Source organism: Microtus oregoni, unplaced genomic scaffold (genome assembly GCF_018167655.1).
Source record: "Microtus oregoni isolate MIOR12 unplaced genomic scaffold, Mior012 000005F_ref0000423, whole genome shotgun sequence".
Lineage (NCBI taxonomy): Eukaryota > Metazoa > Chordata > Mammalia > Rodentia > Cricetidae > Microtus > Microtus oregoni.
Window position 1 is genome coordinate 50518158 of NW_024543064.1, and position 25521 is coordinate 50543678.

General features: G+C 41.3%; 1 protein-coding gene across 3 annotated transcripts in view; it reads right to left on the reverse strand.

Moving 5' to 3' along the window:
• The window catches only part of Nfia (nuclear factor I A), a 338635-nt gene that overhangs the window by 71883 nt on the left and 241231 nt on the right, over positions 1-25521 (reverse strand). For 2 of the 3 annotated variants that reach the window (XM_041652192.1, XM_041652191.1), the window contains exons 6-7: positions 25289-25416; positions 4182-4310 (exon numbers count right to left, since the gene is read on the reverse strand). In XM_041652192.1, coding sequence (XP_041508126.1) covers positions 4182-4310; positions 25289-25416 — 257 coding nt within the window. The remainder of the gene's footprint in view (positions 1-4181; positions 4311-25288; positions 25417-25521) is intronic. The other variant, XM_041652193.1, reaches the window with a different exon arrangement.

Here is a 25521-nt window from a genome sequence, read left to right on the forward strand (position 1 = left end):
TCTTATAGAAACAAAATGGTCTGATCACGGAAGACGAACATTTTTCTACCATCATTTGTCAGTATGTAGGTATCATATTAATACATCTTTGGATTGCATTGGAATACTTGGTTTCTAAAGTTGTTGTTTGAGTTGTTGATGAGACATATAAAAATAATTCAATGACTTCCGGCTTTAAGTTAGGACAAATTTCCTAACAATTTCTGAAATGACACTGAATATATATGTATTATATGTGTGTGAGAGTGTGTATGAGTGAGTGTGGAGGCATTCTCAGCACCGATGATAAAAATTCAAGTACTGATTCAATCTAAAAATGATGAAGATGCTTCATGTCTTGCAGTGTCAAATATTTAGCCAAAATATAATTCTATGTAGAAAATTAATAAACATATCCATCTTATTTATGACAAATTATCTTTGGTCTTTACTAAATATACAAAGTAACCAAAGAATTTTTAAAAATAATTTTTATGCTTTTTTTTATCAGCTACTCTTTGATTTAGACACCCATTCTATGTCTAAATACCCTAGGTCATGGAGAGACTTCTCAACGAGTGAAAGAAGTCTCAGAACTGAATCTACATCACCAGGCATAGTCACAACGTTTGGAACAACAGACAGAAGAACAGAGGTTTTCTTTCCAATTATCATAGATAAGATATAGTGCCATGATTGAACATGTTATGACGGGGATGACTTTAGGTAAAAGAAAGTCTTGATAAGCTCAATCTTCCAGCTTCCAGTGCCCAATAAACGCAATTGTGTACAATGACAAAAATGGCTTTGTTGAGATTTAACTTTTCTTGCTCCAGGTTATTTCAACACAGTAGTTTAACCCCTTCACCTGATTCTAACCGCACAGAGAAATAGGTGTCAAAGTATTATCCACATGGTACAGATGGTCCAACTGAGACCACAAGGCAAAGTGATTTATCAAAGCCACAAAGAAAGCCACTGCCAGGGAGGAGATTGGATTTAATAAACCACATACCTCTACCTTTATAATGTAAGCAGTAGAGTGGTCAGAGGAGCATAAGCTAAAACAAGCCATAGCATTTAGTACCAAAGCTTTTCTGAGGCCATCTCACACAGTTTGCTTTAGATGACAGGCTACGGTCCTCCCCCATCTTGGAAACTCCTTTAGAAGAAGTAAGCGAAAGATCATAAATTTGTGTTTGCTGTTTCTTCTGGAGCACTGAGAACTTATCAGAGTGTGTGGGTGGAGTATAGTGTGGTGTGGTGTAGGGGTTGGGGTAGAGTGTGAATTTCTTTTGAGTGTGCATTTACGTGCACTTAAACTACTTTTAATTTATCCACTACGTAAAACCTACTTGGTGATATAAAATGTGTGAAAGATTCGTTGGATACGACCGGACAAGTTTATTTTACCAAGATCTTTATATATTAAAGCTATTATAACTTTGTTTACATTTGTGACAGATGAGATGTTTCTGTGGGCTTTTGTTTGCTCTCTGATTTTATATAAAAATATTTTCTTCATGGAGTTGTACATTTTTTGATGTAACCTAACCCATATAAATCTTCCTTTGTGGTACTGTCCATTCATTTTAAGCTCTAAAAAAATGCCTCCCTATAATACAGAAATTAGAGGGCTATTCATCAACATCTTTTTCTAGCATAAAAATGCATTTTGAAGTTATTCACCAAGTAAATTTGAACGGAGATGTTCTATTGGTGATTTGGTCCTCATACTTGGCCTGAAAAACCAGTCTTTGTCTCTGAGGGGTACTATTGTAGGCATGAGCTTTCCAAGCAAAAGGGGATGCAGAACCCATTGTGAATGGCTCTTCAGTTTTGAGGGACAGCATCCCAACCTCGAAATACCTTAACCAACAGATGCCCCAGTTTGCCTACCTTAACTCTGATTCTCAGCACAGAGATGCAACGGAATGGAATCATTACCCTACTCCAAGGCCTATGCCACACACTAAAGGGTAGGAAGGGGACAGTGAGGATGGGTACCTGAGCAGATTTTCGAGAAAGGAGAACTGAGGATGTTGGGATTTGTCTTGAATGTTGGGGAAAACAAGGAATCTTTGGTATTCCATAGTTCTTAAATGAAGCTTCTCTTTCCTCATACACATCTTAAAACTATGAATATAATTAGGAGGTCAAAGGTCCATGTGTTGTGGGCTAAAGAAGTCTACTCTGGCCCAAAGCAGGGCAGGCCATCTTAGGAGAGGGGCTTAACCATTGTGCACCTGGTGTAAGTGCTAGGCAGTCCCAACAGTTCACAGAAATGCAGCTTGAAGCCAAGACACAGGGTAGATACCCTTGGTATTTTTCTGAATAAGAAATGATGTACGCACATTGTTTTCGTTCTTCAGAAAGTCTCCAAACATGCTACTGTATTGCAGTTGTCACAGGGAGAGTATGAGTTTGAGAAGAAAGGTTCACTCTCCATTGTGCGCCCTTCTCAAACTGATGAGACACTAACAAGCCAGAAGGTGAATGGGAACACAGGGGCAGCTCCCAGCCTTCCCAGCTGTTGGCATGCTGCTCTTCACCACCTTTGCTGCCCTGCTATAGGAGGGGTTTTTCATTTGCTTGGAGTGGCTGCTACTCATAGGACTCTTTAGATCTGACTTCAATGCTGTGCACTCTTTCAGGTCTCTTTATCTGATGCAGTGATAGTAGCCTGCTACACACCAGCTTTTCTTAATGCTCATTTCCTTCCTCCAGCTCTGTTCTCTGAGGAGGGGAGACACTGGCCCCAGTGTCTATACAGTGACAAGAACCCAGGAAGTCTTTAATGAACAAATGAATGAACTTCCACAACCCCCTCCTCTGAGTCCTGAAGAAAGATTTGCTCTTGACATTCATTTAGCATTTGAACATGCTAAACTGAACATAAAAGTGAGGAATAACATGCCTAGGACCATAAATATTCTGACCTAAAGCAGCTTCATACCTGCCATTTCCTGCTAAAGTTTAGATGCTCAACGAATGTTAATGACAGGCTCTAATACTAACTAATTTAATGGCTCATTCAGATGTGAATTCTCAGCTTTCTCTATATAATGTGTAATATACATATACCATATATATGTATGTGCACACATATATGTATGATAAGCATTTGTGACTATGCCATATGTACAAGTGAGGAAGAGTCAGGGAGCCTGATGAGAAAGTCATATCAATGAACACAGTATCTCTGAGATGAAGAAACTGAATTTCCTGATAAAGAAATGGTCTCCCATGACGGAGTATTTATTTTTTTAAGTGATATTTTTCACATGTTCTCTGTGCATCCATCTCAAGTACCACATTTTCTTAGGACTATCAGAGTTTTCATAAATGGATTCAGATTTGTGGCCCTAACATTGCAACAAATACCAGTTTCCCAGGTATATGTCAAAGTAGACAAGAGACTGTAACTCTCCAGGGTGTTTTATGATGCCAACCGGTAGATCACAGACATGAAGGAGAATCTGATGGAAGGGTGAAAATGGTCACAGTTATTCATACTCCTACCATGGGAGTTTTATAAATAAACCAATAAATATTTTCATCTTGCAATAGGATCAAGTTAAGTGAGTTGTTGACATTCTCTTGAGGTTTCAGTCTTGTCTTTAACGTGAAATACAAATCATATTTCTTGTGGACACATTTTAATAATAAACTTAAAAGCACATGAGACTAAAATAAGGAAAACATGGCAATGAAAACCAGACAAACTATCTACCACTTCAAAAGGAATGAATGAAGACAACTCGTCACCACCCCAATGCCAACAACCTCAACACAAAATGCCGCATATGGAAATCGGGTTTCGTGGGAAGAGTAACAGTAAGGATGGGAGACTGGAAAAACATTTATGTGAGACATAGGTAACTGGCCACATGGAAAAAGCACACACCCAGATACATACACACAGACATGCACACACACAACTCGAGAGCACACTTGATTTGGGCTCAAATTATTCCCCACCTCTGCAAAATCCCACTGCCTCTTTAAAAAAAAAATGTCTTTGTGTCTTTTAAAATTAGGATTGGATGCCGAATCTCTTTGGTCCCTAAAATTCGAAGACTACCCTTGAATAAAAGAATTGATCACTCACTGCAGGGGAGCCCTCACTGTCTCCTCACTTTGCTACTCTGATCTCAACATTACGATGCTTACACCTTGTGGGTCTCTGTGGAGCAACTCACCTCTGGGTCCTGTAATGACAGGTCGGTGATGCTGTGTGAATGCTGTCCCCAGGGAGGAGGTCTGCGAAGGGGAGGGGCTGCTGAAACCAGACTTCTCCGACTTCTTCAGTGTGGTTGGAGATGGCATGCCTGGTAAGAAGGGTTGATTTGTTGAGGCAACTTTAATCTACATAGCAACAATTTGTGTGATCAAAAAGACAACACGTAGAGTGGAAAAAGAAATAAAAATGGAATTGTTTGTAAATGGAAATTTATGCTGAATTGCTGTGAATTTGCTACAGGAACAAACAGGTAACAGAATGGCTCCCCTTTTAGGTGGTTCTATAATTTATTTCAATTTATTGTATTAAATCATAGTTTGTTGATTTTTCTCTACATGGGGTTTTCTGTATCTTGGATCTTCAGTGTCCCCTGTAAAAGACCTGCATTTTAAGATTTTCATGTTCATATTTTTAGTTGTGAGCCTTGTCTTTAATGGCTGAGCCATCTCTTCAGCCCATGACCCCAGCTAAGACCCTAAGCAATAGAGGAGAGGGTGCCCGAACTGGCCATGCCCTGTAGTCGGATTGATGACTATCTTAAACGTCACCATAGAACCTTCATCCAGCAACTGATGTAGACAGGGGCAGAGACCTGTGGTGGAGCATGGGCTGGGCTCCCAAAGCTCAGCTGGAGAGTGGGAGGAGTGAGAATATGAGCAAAGAGGTCAAGACCATGATGGGGACACCCACTGAAACAGTTTACCTGAGCTAGTGGGAGCTCACCAACTCTAGCCAAACAGGGAAGGAACCAACATAGGACCAAGCTAGACCCTCTAAATGTGGTATGACTGGGACAGACCATGGGGCCACTGGCAGGGGTCCCTGCTGTTTGTACTGGCTTTTTGGAACCCATTCTCTTTGGGTGGATACCTTGCTCAGCTTGGATATAGTGGGAAGGGCTTTGATCCTTCCTCGGAACAATGTGCTTTGCCCTCTCTGCAGAGGGGATGGAGAGTGAGGTGGCGGGTGGTGTGTGTGTGTGTGTGTGTGTGTGTGTGTGTGTGTGTAGGGAATGGGAGGAGGGGAGGGAGTGGAAACTGGGATTAGTATGTAAAATGAAAAAAGATAGTTTTTAAAAAATAAAAAAGATTTTCGCATTCAGAGTGGTTCTATTGTGGGGAGGAGGAACTTTAGGAGCTAGGTTAAGGGGGGAGATCATTGGGGGCATAGTGTTGGGTGGGATCCTGAGAGCTGATCCCTTCTTCTTGTTCTCTCTTGCTTCCTGGCCAGGAGGTAAGCAGTTTTACTAGCTGCCTTCTCTCCACCTTGCTATCACGCACCACACCAGTGAGCCTGGGAGGTCCACCCGAACACAAACCAGATCCTCTAAAACCACGAACCAATATGACTCTCTTCAAAAGCTGCTTTTCTTCCAGATACTTGTTCTAGTAATAGAAATCTGACTTACAGAGGCTTCAACTTTTCCAGGGAATCTGTCACGTGTCTGCGACCTCTGGGACCCTTACAAAGGAAGCTGCCTAAGCACACAAAGACAGCCTCACGTGCAATCATTTTGTCTTGTCAGTTACCGTATTTCAGCACCAAAGCATTTTGCTACACTTTAAATAATTTAGCTTTTTTTTACATAAAAATGCCCTTGATAATAGTAGCTCAGATGTTCCTTCAGTGAATTATTTATAGAACAAAAAAAGAAAAGATAAAAGTTAAAAAAAAAACCTTAAAAGACAAGCAATTGGGACTGGTTCAGTAAATATGGTCTAACCAATGCAAAGAATACTGTACAAGAATAATGCCATGGGAGATATTTATAATATACTGTTGACTGAAAAACCAATTATAACATGGGGTGTTGTAATACATCAATCACAGGATGTGCAACACAATTTAAGTGATTTTTTTTTTCTATGCAGAGAAAGAACTAGAAGATGTGTGTGAACTGTAACCATGTCTCCCTCAGTTGAGTTAAATTTCTATGGCTTTCCTTGCCTTCATTTTGCTTACTTGCCCTTTCTATGATGAACATACATTACCTTTATGCTAAGAAAACACAATAAGAGCTTGTTTTTTAAAAATAGCATTTTTTTTGCTCCAGAGTCTAGGGTTTTCACAACATTTCAAACTTAGGAAATGCTTTGGAAAGAAAAATTGTGGGGAAATAATGAGAAAACAGTTCCTTGTAATTACCAGATTTGTGGTGTTCTCCACACCATGCTGACAGACACAACTGGAGGCATCTATCCATTTGGGAGCGTGCCAGTTAAGACAACAGAAATTTGGACGTAAAAATAAAGGAAATGACTTCAAGTCTCCATATCACAGGACAAATCTGGGATTTCAAGTTTCCAGCACAAAATTGGTCTGCACTGCATCAGAAGAAGAAGTTCATTTACACATGTCTACCTGTAACTTTTCTTTTTGTCAATGCTCTGAGAATTATTTGGGCAAACTAGAAAAATAAGTAATAGATTTATTGGTATTAATTTGCAGCTGTCGTTGAGTAATTTCTAGGACTATGAACTATGATGAGCATTTTTTATTTAGATACAGAGATGGTCCAAATGTCAACTTGTTTGTCTATACCTAAACACATCTATTTTTTAAATCTGAGATTAGCTTGACTCTATGATATCCAAATACATGTGGATGTGAAGTGAGTCTGTTTTAGCCTTCTCTAAGTTAAAGATGTTGATCAAAGGTTGTGAAACATACCAAAGGATCCCAAAGGGTTGTGTGTGCATGCATTCGTGTGTATGAGTGTGTTTTTTAAACTCCCTGTACAGATTTCATCTTCACCTGTGATTTCACACAGAGATGCCACGTTATAACAAAATTTAAGGTTTCCATTCCAAGAGAGAAACAAACTAGTTAGTACATTTCTAGTCAGACGCAAGTACAGAATGGATGGCTGTGTGATTTCATTTTATTCGTACTCCTGAATCAAATGCTTTCTAGGTCAATTCCTACTTGATCTGAATTAAAAACAAAGTCACTAGTTCTAGTGACATTAATTACATTTGTTTGTTGAAAAGTCTACGGACCACACAATACCATGTGCTAACAGGTAGGATACACTGAGGTCATACATGAACACTCACTGCCAGTGACATAAACAAGGTATTATCATTTAACTACAGTGGGGAAAGCCTTTCAATAAAAAAGGAAATAATAAAACGTTTAAGTGTAGACATATCTCCCAAGTCATTCAAACCTCTGTTGCACAAATGAAGTTTTGAGCTGCCAATGATTCTACTTCTTTAAATTCAGTCAGATGCCTGAATTACATGTTAGGAAAGACACAGAAATAGAATAGCAGTGGAAGATGTCAAAACTTTGAAGACTGCAGATTTTATTTTAGTTTCTGAACAATGGAATCATAGTTATAGTTATGGTATTTAACCAACTTTATTGAAGGGAGAAAATGACTGACTCAAGAAAGCTGTGATTTCTTCAAAATGTTCATCTTTTCTCTCCATGTTTGATGTGTAAGAAAGGAACTTTAAGTACAATAGACAGTAACAAGTAAAGAATGATCAAGTGCTAAAAAATTAGTGAAATAGGGGCTTGGGAAAAGTTCAGTGGTTAAGCACTGCTGTTCAAGTATGAGGACCTGACTCCCAATCCAAATCCAAGAACCTACACAAAGCCAGGTGAAGCCATGCTCACTTAGTCCCCACACTCCTAAGGCATGACGTACGGCCCAGGGAGAAAAATCCCTGCAAGTCTGTAGGCCATCTAACCTGGAGTACACAGTACAGTAGCACAAACAGTGGAGACCTTGCCTAAAACCAGGGTGAGAGGTGAGGCCCACCTGCAGATTATATCTGACCTCCACATGCACATTGTAGTGTTAACGCACACACACACACGCACGGACACACACACGTTCAGACACACACACACACACACACACACACACACACACTTACACACTTTAAGCTCTCCTTGAAAGAGTTCAAAAGGGAAGAAGCTCAGTCAGCATGCAAGAACAACAAGCCAGACTGTCTAATCCTCTAAATTTATCCCAGTCAAGTAATGTGAACCCTAAGGCTCTCATGAAGCTCAAAATTACTTTGTGTTTTCAATTTTTAAAGACTTATATTGAGTACATTTCCTTATTATATACTTTAATATTTTTCTACATACATAATGTATGTTTTGGTTAATTTGTTTTGTATACTTAATTGACCAGATGAAATTTCAAAATGCAGCTAAAAATCCTCGATGTTAAAAGCTACAGATCATACATACATCTTGGCTTTTGCTTTCGGAATAGTTTAGTTTCCGTACATTACTTTAAAGAAAAATCCTCATTAAAGTCCTTTCACTCACTATCTGTGCACCAGGTTATAGAATTACTGTAAGAATGATAACTGGTAGGGATTTCTGTTAACAAACCCAGTCTTCAGTTTTAATGTACTATCCAGAGTAATGAAACTTTAAGAAGCCCAAGACCTTAGTTCTAAAGTCAAAAGGCTGAATTCTGCCAATGACTGTGAGGACATAAAGGAGAACCCTAAGCTCCGGAGAGGAGTACAGATGGAAGAAGACTATGACTCCAGCCTTGGAGAGACCTGAGCACCTTGTTAGACTGAATATACTCAGAACCCTGACCACAGAAATGGGACATGCAAAATGTGTGCTGCTTTCAGTTGCTAAGTATATTGTGATATGCCACCTGCACTAGGAACCAATAGGATTTCAGTTGCTAAGTATATTGCGATATGCCTTCTGCAATAGGAACCAATAGGATTTCAAATATGTACAGCAACACCCGTAATGCATATTCTCTAGACTTCCAGAATTTTCTGTAACTTTGACCTAACAAATCCTTAGTTGTAAGGTTTTCTCCAGGATACACTGAAATCAGTGAAAATGACACTACCTCTTGAAAAGGCTACGACGTTCTTGGAGTCAGGGAAGAGGGGTATAATTTGTGGTTATTTTCAAAAAAGGATTAAACACTTCTGGAAATTGTTATCCCCCCTCCCGCCGATTCTTGTAAGAAATAGATTTCAACAAATAAGATTAAATGGTATTTTAAAACTCTAAATTAATTCTCAAGGTCTCCTGGAGAAATCAAGACTTACTTTAAGTAATGAAAAAAGGAAACAAGAGAATCATGATTTTAACCATTTCAACCGCAGATTATAGGCTGATCAAAGACTTTGACCAAGAGCTCTGTAGTGGCAGCTGTGAAAGAATTGCAACAGGAACTAGGAAGTTGTTTCTGCCTGAGAATCTCCCGAAGGGGTCACTTTCAGGATCTATCGGAGCAGTGGGTGTGTGAGAGGACATACCATAAACATGAATTTTCCAATGATAGCTGGACAGACATTAAATTAATTTATGTGTCTGAATGTTTTGCTCGAGTGTATGTATGCATACCACATGTGTACCTGGTACTGTGGGAGTCAGAAGAGGGCTTTGGATCCCCTGAAAATAGAATTATGGATGGTTGTAAACCACTGCGTAGGGCCTGGGAATTGAACCCAGGTCCCCTTCAACAGCAACTGAAGCAGGTGAGTGTTGTTTCTTGGTTGAAGAGCTAGTAAAGATGTCATTTCCCTCTGAGAGTTGCCCCTACGTAGGTTAGAAGGAGACCCCCAAATGCTTCAAGGTTCATTTATATCAGCGGTTCTCAATCTTCCTAATGCTGTGACCCTTTAATACAGTTCCTCATGTTGTGGTGACCCCAGCCATTAAGTTATTTTGGTGCTGCTTCATAACTGCGATTTTGCTATGGTTAGGAATTTAATGTAAATATCTGATATGCAGGATCTCTGACATGTGACCCCTGTGGGGTTGCGACCCACATGTTGAGAACTGCTGGTATATATGGTCTTTGGCACATCTTGGCTATTCTTTTCCATATTGTCAGCTTCTAATCCCCAGCGTCTATCTGTGTAATGATCCTTGCTCCAGGTCAATTATTCCTTCAAGCCTAAAGGTTACAACAAGCCTTCATCTCCTACCTGTCTCCAAGAGAGCTAGGAGACACCTGGTAAAATCAAATTTCTGTACATTAATTGCTTTCAAAAATTGAACTGAGAATAATGAAGCTATAAATTGGAGATCGCCTACTATGTGCTGTGTACTTACAAATATCTGAAGTCCTTACATTTTTATTTCATCTATACAGGTATTATCCTTACCGTCCTACAATCTGATGCTGCAAGAGGTATAGATTATGGCACATTAAGAAATTTGCTCAAGATCATGCCTACTGATGGCATTTTAACAACCAGGTCTTGGCAACTTACTGAACAGTCAGGCTGGACAAAACCTGACTGTCGTCTCATTAGTACAAAGTAAGGTACTGCTAAGGTAAAGTTATATGCAGACTCAAGGCAATGTAAGTTAGGCAGATAGGATCTCTCCTTCTTGAAGAGTCAAGATGAATACTAACATTCTGGAGTAGAGAGGATCATGGGTAACTGAAACTGCACCAAGCAAAACAGCAGCCTGGGGCTGACACACCACTAGGGCAGGAAGCGGGGGGGGGGGGGGGGGGGGAGGAATCCTCTTGCAGGTGGGAGCAAGTCAAGCATGCCTGGGAATAGCCAGTAGGCTGAAGGAAGGCTCACAGGGTGACTGAGGGGAAAGACTGAGAAGGCGAGAGGCCAGTTAGTAAAGTAGAGGAACCCAGATTTGAACCCATGCAGCCAAGGCTCATTCTACTTTCTGTGTAACACTTCCCTTTCTGTAAATGCTGGTGACCACTTTTATGACTGGCTTCTTACATGCAGGCTCTTGGATTCAACTACCTTTCAGGTACAAGTCTAGGGAACCAAAAAGTCCAGTTGTGTCTATTAGACTAATAGCATCGGTATCAATTTCCCTGACATTTCTCAAGCCCAAAATGAAGGCTCAGGCACATCTCTTCAATTGACGAATTATGCCACATTCTCTACACTGCCCTTGGCAAGAACAGGGCCTTTCTAGCACCACTGAAACTACTCCACATGATTAGATTGGCTTTAACAACCAGGATGCTAAGGAAGATGCTAACTGGATAGACTAATGAAGGTTTTAGGACCATTCTGGTCCAGGTGGTGTAAATGCACAAAATGCCATATGAGGGTATGGTTGAAGAGTTTGTTCCATTCTTAGATTTTTGTACCAATGATAAAAACCATTACGGTTCACTGTAACATAATTTACTATAATTAACACACTAGGTAACCGTGAGGTAAAACATGTGACTATTAGCCTCTTTCAGTGAATAAAATGTCTGGACATCACTTTTTATGAGGAAGAGAATCCAATGAAAGGTAAGATGCATCCAAAGTCTATCCTTCTCATCCTGTGTGTATTTTAAAGGACGCTGCCAGAAAACCTCTGGAAGAATTACCATGTCATTGAGATGTCCAGGCTGTTTAAAAGGCTTGGTGACATAGTGATTCCTTCCTTTTTTTTCTTTAAATAAAAAGGAGTATGGTGGAAAACATTATACTAATCTTTCTAGGGAAAAGAAATAATGAATCTCTATTGTGCTCCAAATATTGTAAGTAGAAAGAGCTATGTATAGCTACAGAAAATAGAGCGGAGACACAAGGAAAATGCTACATGGAAACCTGGTTTCTGGGGCAACATGAAGCTTCCTCTTTCTTTAAAAACAAAAAAGCAAAAACACAGCCCAGAGACAAGTTGTGTGCCATGCTTCATATGTGTCCAGGAGACAGCATATTCTCTACCTACCCCACTGCCCTAGTCTTTCTTCCCACCATATGTTAGGGGAAGAACTGGCTTTGGCTCAACACAGCAGTCACTCCCTTTCATAGGAATGTGGGTAAAGAAGAAATTTGTGAGAAAAACAAATGATTTTCTTTGCACTAAAAAAAAATGCAACATGGTAAAACATTCTGCTTAGATATACAGTTGCAAAAGTAAACAATAACACCTGTGTTTGGTTTGCATCTGCCTTTTCCAATATGGCAGATGCCAGCCACGTGAAGCTACTCCAATGCACATGGGTTAACTTACAAATTCCATTGCTTGGCACCACCACAGTTTGGGTGTCCAGAGTCATGTGAGGCTGATGGTTACAGCACCTCACAGGGAAGATGCATGTGCTGGCATTGAGGTGGAGTCCCCTGGAGCAGCTTTTGTCTGTGTGATGCCAATGGACGTCCTACCTTCTCATTCTGTTGGACAGGGGTGGTAACATGGCTTTCATGGATCTTATTGTGAAAGACAGGAGTGCACAGGCAATTTGTAGTCTCGAGAAGCAAAGCTTGTGCACGGTGTGAAAGGATGGGGAACCCAAAGATTCCCCCTTTCTTTCCCTCTCATCTCCAAGAAGCCACAGGCAGTGCGGTCTTCCAGCTTTGTCAAAATCCTTATCGATGCTTTTCTGAGCAAATAACATTAGCCTCAGTGATGTGAGCTTAAGTGTTTATTAAAATATGCTCCTACCTGTCACTCCAATCATGATCAAACACTTGGAATTTGAGGGTTCAACTGGCAAAACTTAATTTGAAGGCAGTGTGGGGTAACGCTGGCAGGAGGACTCTATTTCCCTTAATATTTCTTGGATACATGGAAAGCACCCATCACTTTATCTGAAGTGAAAAATTTGAAGCTGATTGAAACATTTCATAAGGGAAAGAGAATATAATTTTAGGCCTCTTCAAATTGCTTGAACTGTGAAATCAAGTAATAAACACGAGAAAAGGTTCTGTCAGCGAGAATCTCGGCTTGGTATAGTCAGCGTTTTCTTGCTAAACCTTATTATGGCAAAGCATTTGATGCTCCATCTCTGTACTTGTTCATCCTCACAAATAAACTACTTTGACCTCCACCTGTTACTTAGTGAAGTCTGCCTGCCATCCTTCAATAACCCTGCTCTGTGCCCTGAAAGGCCGTTGAGCCGCAGAGAAAGCAGGGAGATAGACTTGTGCAGTGAATTGAGCTGATATCCTTGTATAACTATCCAGCAATTCACAGCTCAAGACAGGGCTATATAGTAAAGGAAAATGGATTTTTTAAAAAGTCAGTGTTTATAAATGTTGGAAAGAGGTAACGTGTTTCATCATTTGAAGATGGAGTTTTTCACAGAAAGTTTCTCTCTTAGGCTACTATTTAATGAAAACAGCTTCTAACCCATCTATAGATTGAACCCTCATTTCAGATCGATGAGCCCAAAGGCCATTTCAAAGCTTAAAAATATTTAGCGTCCAAGAATACTCATTACACTGATATTTTGCAAAACAAAACAAACTGCTGGATTTCAGCTACATCTTCATGCATGCAAAAATGCCACAGTATTATTAGCAGTATCTAGTAGACATTTCAAAAACCAAAAGGAATTCTGATAGCAATCACACAAATCCATGAGTCATTGCAGCACAGTATCTGGCTGGCTTGCTATTTCCTCTTTCTCTAACAACAGTGACATATCAAGCAGAGTAAGCTGCGTTTCTAATGATGAATGCTGCATTCGACAGAGGAAGGGTGTCTGTCTAATTACATTACGCACTTATCTGTGAGGGATCAGCAGCATGTTTCTGCTCCCTGTCATTCTCTGTGACAACATAATGATAGATCCGTTTACTTACGAGTGCAGTTATTAAAAACCGCGCTGTTTTCTTAACTGTCTTCATGTCTTGGAAATATTTTATTAAAAATTACTTATCTGACACTAAGGGTAAATGCTTGGCAGAGCTTTGCATATCAATTAAGAAAATGAGTCAGTTCCATTCAATCAATGTCTCCTGTTGAGTGTCGCATTCAGGTTCTGTGAAACTTGCCTCTTCTCCACAACGTTTTGGATCTGGAGTTAATGACTCACCCTTTCCTCCACTCGTCTTATTTATCCAATTTTTAAAGTTTGGTTTTTTTTACTTCAACTAAAAACTGCTCATGGCCGACATTTTCTCTGGAGTCATGATTTAACACTTCTTTTTCACATTCACACCTTTTTTGGAAACTCAACACAAGGATCCCATTTTAAGCAGACAACTCCCCGCAGGCCAATCAGGATGGATCGCTAGCTGTGCAGCATCGTTCACAGCTTTTTCTCTTCATGGGATGAACTTTATCCAGCACTTGTGAGGAAAAGGTCTTTATACGGGCTAAAAACAACACAGCAAACCACACTGGGCACTACAACCGGCTATTCCCAACCGAGCGACTACTACGTGTGTCAATGAAAAAGACAAAGCCGGCTTTCTCCACTCACTGATCCAAATGGCGATGGTTACTGACTTGCCCTTGACGGTGAAAGACAGCTAAACACTTTTAGGCCCTACACACATATTGGATATTAGAACCCATGACCTGGCTTACGTCAGCACCTAAGGTGTGCTGGGACGCAAGCAGGTCTGCAGAGTGACTTTGGTAGACTTCACTCTTCATGACACAGCTGACGAGCAGATGATGTGCTCTGACTGACATCGATCCACGTAATCCTGATATTCAGAAGTCACTAATGCTGAAAGCTGATGTTAGCTGAATGAACTCTAGGTTAGGCTTGCTAACAGGGCAGAAGAGCTGGGACTACATAGGACACTCAGATTAGAAATGGACATGGGCTCTTCGAGCTGATGAGGGAGGGGGACTTGATCGGGGGAGGGGGAGGGAAATGGGAGGCAGTGGCGGGGAGGAGGCAGAAATCTTTAATAAATAAATAAATTAAATAATAATAATAATAAAAAAAATGAATAAGTCATAACAGCAAAAAAAAAAAAAAAAGAAATGGACATGGGGCCGATGCTCTCAGAAGTTCTAACACGCTCAATCATGTCCATCTACACCAAATGGAAACTTTAATTTACCCCTCATTATTTGCAAAGGAGGTGCCCAGAAATTGGAATTATTCAAAATAGAGAACAAGAGGATTAACGGCCCACATCCAAACACAGGTTCTCAGGAGCCTGGTTTGAGTGAGTTCTGAACATCAGCAGAGGCTGGTGGCACCCGCTCTCCACAACCTTGCAAGGGGCTGGACTATACACAGGCCCTCACATCTAACAGACCAGAGAGCCAAGGATCGTAGCAGCACTGTATTTAATAATCCAAAAGCATCAGGCAGGATTATAGTTGATAAGAAAGGTGGGGAGGGGATCAGTAATCCTTGATTCTAAAAAGTCACACTAATGAACTGCTTTTAACATGTACAGTGTTTCCATTTCAGTTACATTTTCTGCTTCTAGGAAATATTGTAAAATGGAGGGGGCTCATGTATGCTGCATATCTCCCTGCCCCCTTCATCGGAGAGACATACACCGCAGCTAGGGCTGGAGGGAACCCTCACCGCTGGAGCACTCGGAGAGCTGTTCAGGAATCCATCAGGACTTGGTCTCTGATTTACTGTGTGCATGTGAGCACTTCCTGGAACCTCCCAGGACGGACTGCACCCATCATCTCCAAATGGGTGGCATGTCTTTGATTAATTGATGAGTTTATGATGTAACTGAAGCCTGTAGATGGATGGAGTTGGATAAATTATTGTAATTGTCTGCAGGAAAACAGGTTGCGCACACAGGCCCATCAGAAGCTGATGCCCAGGGAGACCAGGACTGCAGGGATCTACATGGACCCAAAGACTTCCTTCGTTCTCTCTTCCCATTCCTCATAGAAAAGATTCCTGCTCCAGAGTATTAAAGAACTACCTTATTAAAAAGCATTGGAAGCCTTTATTTCCACATGAAATATGGTATTATATCCTATCATTTAATATATACATAGATTCATTTGTATGGTAGAAAAACAGAAGGTAAATGAGAGAGAAATCAGCCTGCAAATATGATCCTAAATGATCTGATATCTGGTCACTTTTTAAATAAATTAAATGGATATATGTGAAATAATTACATATATGTTTCGCTCATATGTTTATATATTTTATGTATATATGCATGTATGTATGTGTATATACAATTGAGAATAATATGTGTTGACATAAATTGTTGCTTATAAAACACTTAAATATTTAAAATTCCAGCAGCAATCTAGTGACAAAAATATTAGTCAATGCCTTCTATCTTAATCAAATCATGGCCTAGTTTATATTTACACTATGTCCATACAGTAGAGAAATTAAGATCACTACTTAAAGGGAATTTTTCTTTTTATATCAGAGATTAAAACAACTTTGTGTTGTAGTTCAAGAAAATTTTAACAATATCTAATTTAATATCTAAGTAAAGCAAAATATCACATCTGAAGCAATGCTAATCTATCATGTATCTCTGTCTACCCTTTATCCATCTGGAAGTCACAAACCTATGACAGGGAGATCTTGGTACATATAAGAAATGATTTCTTTGGCTAGCTCAGGATGGTCCCAACTCACGCACTTCACCTACTGTTAACTTCCTAGAGGTTGTGCCATCTGCACACATGTTAGGGATGGGGCAGGTGATACTTGGCTGTTGGGAGGAGAAGGACCTGGAGACCAGGTCGGCTGCTGCCCTAGTGGTCAGGGGAGGGCTGGTAAGCAAGCCGAGCGCAGTGGGAGATTACTGCCCAAACCAATGAAGAAACTCCCAAACTGTGAGGTTTTCTGTCTCCCTTTCAGTCTCAGCACTGACTTAACTATTCCCCACTTTGCTTCAGTGAGCTGTACTCACTGAGGCCAGCTTTGACCTTGCTTATTTTTCTATTTCACCTTCCACTTTGCACAGAGCTTTGTAGGTGATATTTACAGATGCATACAACATGTTTCCCATTAAATGCCTTAGCATTATACCTCCTGTAACACTTCAGAGTTCTTCTAGTATTCTCAAAAAAAAAGATATACAATATTTCAATTTGTGTATCAATTTAACAAGCTCTAGGGCTTGTTAAATGTACCTCATGTATACTGTAGGCATCCCATAGATAATGACAGATACAGTACTTTGCACATAGTGGAAAGTCAGTAAATGGTAGCTTTTGATTTCTTCATAACATTATTTGATGTTCTCAGAGCTGAAGTAGAAGGTGGGGCTATTTTGTTGTTCCTGACTCTTCCACACGCAAAAATCCAGAAAATCTAGAGCAGTTTGCAAAGATTGCAGATTTGATCATGGGAGGAAACGAAAATTTTAGAGATTTTTAATTCCTAATTTCTATACATTTTTAGAAAGCATTCTGTCTTTTTCTTATTATTCTCTCTCAAACAGGCTTTCCAAGGGAGTGGGGGCTGGGGGGGGGGGAATCAGCTTTACCGCTCCTCTCTTCCTTTTGCAGGTCTCAGGCACACACTGAGCCAACAGCACCTGGGGATGGTGACAGGCACAGGGAGAGAAGAGTCCCAGGTGAGCCTCGCCAATCAGCATCATCTTTGCTATTGTTCCATTTTAAGATATTTCTACAGCTCACTTTCAAACGTGAAACTAAAGGATTCTGGTGGTCTGGGTAATTTATTTATTTACAAAGTCCCAGCTGAAAGGCAGTATCTGTTTTCTTGGGAGCTTCAGTATTTATAAAATCGAGCATCTGGGTTCTCCAAAGCCAATGAGGCTCCCCCCACCCATTCCTTCATCAAACGCGCTCAGCACTCTGATCTCAGTGTTTGACCGGATTCAAAGGACAAGATAGGACACACATGGTCTCCAGCTTCGTATTTATTTATTCAACAAATATTGATTGAATGTCTGTCACATTACCAGGCGCTGCAAACAGGCTTTGGAAGAAAAACAACAGTAATTTTGTTGAGCATGCTCTGCCATATATGCAGGTGGCACACAATACAGACTGTGTGTATGCGAGAAGACATGTCTTTCTTCTAGTAGATAGCTTTTTAGATTTCAGTAAAAAGGGTTGCTTTAGGCCCTTTTCTGACATTAAGAAAACAGCCCTGATAAAAAAGGTAGGCACATCTTTTGCAGGGTGGTGAGAGTACCCGTTTTGTAATGGTGCTTTTCTGTAGTACCCCTTTATTTAGGTGAGATTTCTCTGATAAGGGTCATTAAGACAGACCCTCATTCTCTCCTGATGCTCCGGGGCACAGCCTTCCCTAACGAGCAGGTGCCGATACTAAGCAGATAATGGGGGGAGCACCCTGCCACAGAGTGATGCTTTCCCACTGCTCCATAAATGCAGAGGAAAAGCCAGGACATTGATCCCACGGCAGTGTTCTGTGACGGCAACTCTTCCCATTACTGCAGGGGATTGTGGGAGATTTAATCATTTCCCCCTAATTTATGCGAGTGCAGCAGAGTGTCTGTGATCAATGGACTATTGTTACCAGTCTGACGCTGTTCTATTGGCATGTATAACGGGCCCTATATGTCTCAGCTAGATGTACGAGTTGGTAAACTCCCACCCTGAAACCTGAAGAGTGGCTGTAGGCAGTCAAATGGGACTGGCAGGTGTGGAAACCCACACAAGCCCCACAGGTGATTGGTTGTTTCGTTTTGTGACAGTTTCATTAGTTAGCCCAGGCTGGCCTTGAACTGTTAAGCCTCCTCTGCCTTAGCTTCCCAGATGCTGATGTTACCAGTGCAAGACCATGCCTCGCTTCTAATAAACGTTTTAAAAGGCTGCAATGAACTAATGCTACTCTCTAAATGTAATAGTGCATATAGTCAATGAGACCTAGTGTCCCAGTTCTGCAAATCTGGGGCCACCAGCTAACTGTTTGCCAAAATAGTCCTCTGGAGATGCTTTTAAAATGGTTTTGAAATGTATTTATTTATTTAATAACATTTTATAAGAACAGAGGACATACTTAATTTTGACCTTTAAAAATGAAATCAACTTATCCTGGAAATAAGTTTATCTCTGAGAGAAGTTCATCACTTATTACATTTAAAAAGTAATTGCAATTAAATATATTAGTTAATCAAGTTTGGCTTTAAGACTTGCACTGAACTGTTTGAAATTTACAACATTTTGACTGACATAATTGTGTCTATTAATAGTTTTATCATCTTGATGTGATTATACTTATAATGTATATATATATATAAACATAATTTAATGCATTCAAATTTTGAAACATTTTCTATACGAGAAAGTTCAAACAGTTCATTTTTTATTGTGTGTTTTAAAGCAGAGTTTCATCTAGTCCAGGCTGGCCTTGAACTCATTAAGTTGCCAAAGATGACCCTGAACTTGGGATGGGGTGCTGGAATCACATATGCCACTATACCCAATTTTAAGTAGCTTCTTAACCCCACAGTTAAACAGCACTGAGTTTCATGGACAAGTGTTCCAGCTTCACACTGAATTCCCTTTGGATCCACTGAAATGGCATGACATACTCAGTGCAGGGGCAGCCTCAAGTCTGGAAGCCGCACAGGCAGACAATCTGAAGAGCCCTCTATTTGGGGGATATAGAGAACATGAAAGAAGGTCATAGGGCAGCTAAGAAGTGACCACACAGAGAAGAAATATATTATTCCAATAATTATCATAATTTATTTTGTGCTAATTATTGGAAGACTAGTCTCTTTCAAGTTTGGAAATGTTTCTCAGCAGGATTCCATCCTAAGCCCAGTGTACTGGCCACTTGTTAAAGACACTGACCCTATTTCTCCACTGAGATTTATAGCTCTTTTAACTGCTATCAGTCTGTGCCCTCAATGATCCCAGGGACAAAAGTTCATGTGGTTGGAGGATATTAATTTTACAGAGGACTTTGGCTTCTATCAGCTCAGTTGAGGGTCCTGACTTAAGAGACAGAGATGGGGCTGAAATAATAGTATTGTTGTATTATTATTGTTGTATAATAGTATTGGCAGTCACTAAACCCCGAAGGGTTTTCAGAGGTTTGATCTTTGAGACAGGGACTCAGTGAGGTCTTCTTTGTATCTATCCTAGAATATTACACACAGTTGGCTCTTGATAAAATTCCATGACTTGATCTGACTGATAGTGGTACGATGAGCAGAGGCCTAAATGGGGGAAGGTGGGAGGGAACTGGGGACGAGGAGAAAGAGAGCACTTTTCTTTATTGTTACGAGGGTCAGCTGCTGCCTAGTATGTGAACCTCTCTGATCCCTATGAAAACGGGTGGGTTTCTATCAATTGGGGTAGGTTTAAAACCACTGCTGCTAAACACAGGGAGAAAGGCTTGATAGCATAACATTTAAAGGTAACTGCCTTTCAGATAATTTGGGCAAGTCCCACAGCCGTGAGATCTGGCTGGTCTCTGATGCATTTCCGAGACACTTCCTGCGGAGCTCACTGCAGGTCCTCGGAGGCTCGGTACATATGTATGGTACATACGTGATTGTATATGAGAAAAATGGAGAGGGAAGAGTAGAGATGTCCAGCACTAGTGAAGCAGGGAGATGATCTCTCCAAACCAGATAATCTTAACTATCTACAACACCTCAGAAAAACAGAGCACCGCTGAGATCCATGATACAGGCCTCACTCAACATGCATTATTTTTTATAATTTTCTGTGAAATAGCATAGAACGAAATCTTATTGACAAATAACTATGCATATATATGGAGGAAAAGTATAGTGTTTTGATGCATGGACATACTGCCCACTCACTAAGTCAGGGAAGTTAGTGCCTCTATCACCTCAAACGATGACCATTTCTTTGTCATAGCAACAGTCAAACTCCTTGCTTTGGGTTATTTTGAGATATACATATCACTAAATGTACCATTATCATCATATGTCATGTAGCATATCATTGAATGTAGCAGCTTTACTGTGTGACAATGTGTAGTTTCCTATTTCACTGTGACGTCTGGTGTACTGACCACTGTCCCCTCCATCGTCGCTTCCTCCTTTCCACCCTAACTGCCAATAAGCACTATTCTTTTCAATTACCTTTTTAAAAGTATCTGGTTTATTTAAAGGAAACCCAGTTAAGGAGAAGGCTGGTTGGAATATAGTTTAACGCCCTACTACTGATCAATGAGAAGCTTGGCTGAGTCTTAGCAATTATTTTTCCTACTATTTGCCAGTAATTAGATTTGACTGGAAGCCTGCAGGTTAAGAATATAGGAAATAGCAATTTTTAGAGGATTGCTGGCAGCAAATTCTGCTGTCGAGTGTATAAGCAAGCTCCTCTCTCTGCTTCATTCACTCCTCCAGTCAATATTTATTGAACACCTATTATGTCCTACACACTGCTGTGGGTTGTAGGAACACAGCAGTGTAAAAGACTAAGTCACACTCTGAGGGAGTGCACATTCTAAGGTGATAAGAGAGGGAGCATGGGTAAGGAAGAGAGAAGCCATGAAGGCAGAGATGGTGGACACAGGGCTTCTCTGACATAGCGTTTGAACAAGTTCTAAATACTGAAGATTATTTGATTTTATGGATGATATGACAGATATTTCATCATTAAGTTCATACTCCGCCTATATATACTGTTCTATGTGTATTTTAGTAGCTCATATCTTTTTTTTCCTGACCTAGGTTCCATGATAAGAGTTTGAGATAAGGAAAACAGGGAATTTTCAGGTCTTTCTAGCGAGTTATTTATGATTTTTATTATGACATTTTTAACTTAACTATGAGTCTGGAACACAAGACCTTGAAACATTAGCTTAAGTGATCATGCTCAAGAGGTTAAATACAGAAGTGAGCTTATATCTTGGCATCAACTTTGGTTCCAAAGACAGATCCTGGCCACAGACACACCATCAGTGTGGGCTTAGGCAAGCTGCTCTCAAAACAAACAAACAAACAAACAAACAAGCAAACAAACAACACCAGAGTCTGCCCATTCTGAAGAACATTAACCGACAAACACAGGCACAGCTAGGACTTTGCCGCAGCCCTTCCTAATCATTTGCATCATCATCTCATGGCCGACCTGTCACCTGTGTAGACTGCACAGCCATCGACGGGATGTGAGTTCTGACGGACAGAATTTCACGGGGCTCACGTCACAGTGCACGACCAGATCCAGTCCTACCAAGTTGTGAGACAACAGGGGAATGAAACCAAGCGGAGGGACGCATGGAGCACTGAGAAGCAGAAGCCAGCCCGAGACTGCCTAGCGTTTCAGACGAGCATCCTGGCCTGTGGGTTGCTGCACAGACAGGCAGAGTCAGGTGCCGGAAGTGCTGAGATGAACCATTTGAAAAACATGCGCGTAATTTACCGGAAGTCTGCACCGCTTCACTTTTCACCGTCTTCCTGTTGCTGAGGGAAGTCTCTCCTGGCCACCTTCAGGCCTCTATACTTAGGGAGCCCTGGAAACTCAGTGAGGCCTATCCCAGATGCCGAGCTCTCAGAGGGGAGCGGGAGGACAGCCTTGCTTCCTGTGTCACATCAGAAGCATAGACCCAGTGCCCTTCATACTTGTTGGGGAGAATTATCCCAAGCGCAGGCTGCCCATGCATTTGGATATACATAATTCCCAACATATTTCTGAAGGCAATTTACATGAGTGAACCACTAAAAGCCTCCCACTTAATTAACTGTACCCCTGGGGAAAAGCTATGTAGGCCCGGATAAGTGTGGGAACAACATAAAGGTGTTCTCTGTGCCAAAAAGGGGATTGGGCTTGATGGAAAATCCCCAAAAAGGACCATCTGGCGGCATAAATTATCCATTTAAAGTGGCTGGTGTGAGCTAATGACACCAAAGTCGCCATGAACATGTGCAACATCCCTCGGTTGTGTTTTAATGTCCCCTCAGGCCCTGTTTCAATTATGACTTTCTATGCTGAATATGGCCAAATATAAATTCATCCACTATGCTCTCCAGTCCCCAAAAATATATTGCCATGAGATTGCATTTTTCTTTAATGAAACAAGGACAGACAATGGGCAATCCTTTCAGGAACACGATTTCTTTAAGAAGAAGGAAAGGAAAAAAATCTCTCCATGCAAAGAGGATTTAACCATTAAACCTAGTTATCTGATGGCTGGCAAAGGGTGCGGAGACACAGATGTTAGGATTTAGAAACATTTGACTCGCAATGTGTAGGTATGAATGGGAACCGCTGTGAGTAAGAGAGTTACCAGGCTGAAGTGTTCTGTCCAACTGGACACCACAGCCCCCAAATATGCCAGAGAAGAAGAGGAGGAGGCTGGGAGGGCTGGACTCACTGTGTGGGGCTTTGTGTCTGTCAGCGTCATAAACTAGCTTCAGTACACATGGGACATGTGAGTATAGTCTCCTGCACACATGTTCCACACCTGTATAGTTCATTCTAATTGTCACCGAAGCAGGGCTCAACAAAGTTTCCCATCTTTTAATTTTTCAGTACACATAAACTTTCCATCAGCGCTACACAGGGGGCATGGTTTACTGGCAATGAAAGTCAGTGTTTGCATTCTCGCCTGACCTGGCTTTATTTCTTAGGCACTTTAAGTGCTGGTTGATATACGTGCGGACAAAGATGACGGACGAGCAGCCTGTTGAGGACAGCCACCACGCCTGGAGTGTTGCATGGATGACATTCAGAGACAAGGACACTAGCAGATCTTGGCACCCCTGTGTCCCTCACAACGCACAACACAAGATCGTCTGCTCTGGTTCTGCACCTGCTCTAAATCCCCTGAAAGCAGGAGCCCCTGCCGCGTCATCTACCCTGGAGTTCTCGGGAGTGGCATCATACTTGATCCAGAAATTTCAACTGAAGTTTGCTGAGTGGGTAAACTCAGGAGCTGTGTGAGGGCACTGGGCAGAAGGAAATCACACAGGAGTCTTACATTTTCATAAAGGAAGAAGATTAAAACAACCCAGTCGGTAGGGCTTGGGGGTTCATTGGTACTTGTTTTTTTTTTTTTTTTTTTTTTTTTTTTTTTTTTTTTTTTTTTTTTTTTGGTTTTTCGAGACAGGGTTTCTCTGTGGTTTTGGAGCCTGTCCTGGAACTAGCTCTTGTAGACCAGGCTGGTCTCGAACTCACAGAGATCTGCCTGCCTCTGCCTCTGCCTCCCGAGTGCTGGGATTAAAGGCGTGCGCCACCACGGCCCGGCATGGTACTTGTTTTCAATCAGGACAGAATGCAGCTAAGGTAGGGAGGAGGCGCACACTTCTGTGAATGTCAGACTTTATATCGATTATGGAAACTCCCATGATCAGCATCCAGATGGCTCCATCACCCTAAAATCTCCCTTCTGTGGCTTCTTTATAGTCATATAAAGCCATCTATAGCCATAGAGTTTGTATATTGAAAAACTGTTGGGGAGGAGAGGGAGGTGTAAGCTTGGAAAATGAGGGGCTAGTTCCAAGATTTTCTTGGTGCCCGTCTGTTCTTGCAGGCAGTTACTTTGAGACTGGAGTGAGGAGGGATAGCCCGAGAATTTGTTCTTTTTTCTCTGTATCCTTATGTGCTGGATATAATTCTTAAGTGGACAACACAGATCACTTCACTCTATCCTCAAGAGCACTGAAGCAGCTCTTACTACGGTCAGGTTGGGTTTGACAGGAAGGCCGTGTAGTCTGGCTGTAAGCACACAGCCCTGTCACTGAAGCGAAGACTGCACTTTAGATGATTCCCAAGTCTCTTTATCTTTTACCCATCTGACTTGTATTGACAAAGGCATTGGAGCTCATTCCCCAAGCTATATGGAGGTCAGATGTTAAGGTTTGACTTGTATTGACGAAGGCATTGGAGCCCATTCCCCTAAGCCACATGGAGGGCAGACTTTAAGGTCTCCAGAAGCTGCTGATATCATAATTGCTCTGAGATTCTACAGCCACCGCTGATGACCCCACGGTTAGACCAACAGAAATGTACCCAGGTTCGTGCAGACAGACATAAAAGTAGTTGTAGTGTTTAAACAATCATGATGGAAACCAACAACAAGGAAAAAACATCCAAATGTTCGTACGTTATAAAAATCCAACGTAATCTGTGGCATAGAAGACTTGTTCTGCTTTATACTGCTATCCATAGATTTGGGGAATTTGATAATTTTCCTTATAAATACTAGAGCATGCTTAAAAAAAAACAAAAGGCGTGTATGTATAAAAACAAAAGAAAACCACCACCCTGGAGACAAGGGGAACAATAAAGCCTGGAGCTTGAGTCCCCTGTGGGTTACACAGTGAGAGACCTCAGCTCGACAACGACCAAAGCAAAATGAAACACCTGTGGGCTCCATGCAGGGGACAGCCGTGAGTGAGACACACACACTCATCTGCCTTTCACTCCGGCTGTATCTGCTGTTCCCTGCCGCTGTACGTGTGAGGATAGGACCACCTGTGCATGCTGTCTCCTTCCCGCTCATGACCGTCCCCTGCTCACCTGGCTCGACTTCGTGCCATCCACTGGACTGACTGCCGCTCCCCGGGGAGCGCCCTTGGCCGGTGTAAAATGGTTCTTCACCAGGGCTGTCCATTTCGTCCTCCACAGACTTGAGGCGCTTGGTAGAGCTGATGGAAGAAACAAAGAAGAGCCTAAGCCACCTCTCTCCTGGACACCTCACTGGAAAAACGTGCAGTTCTAGGACCCTCTGCAGGCTCTTGTGGAGTTGTGCA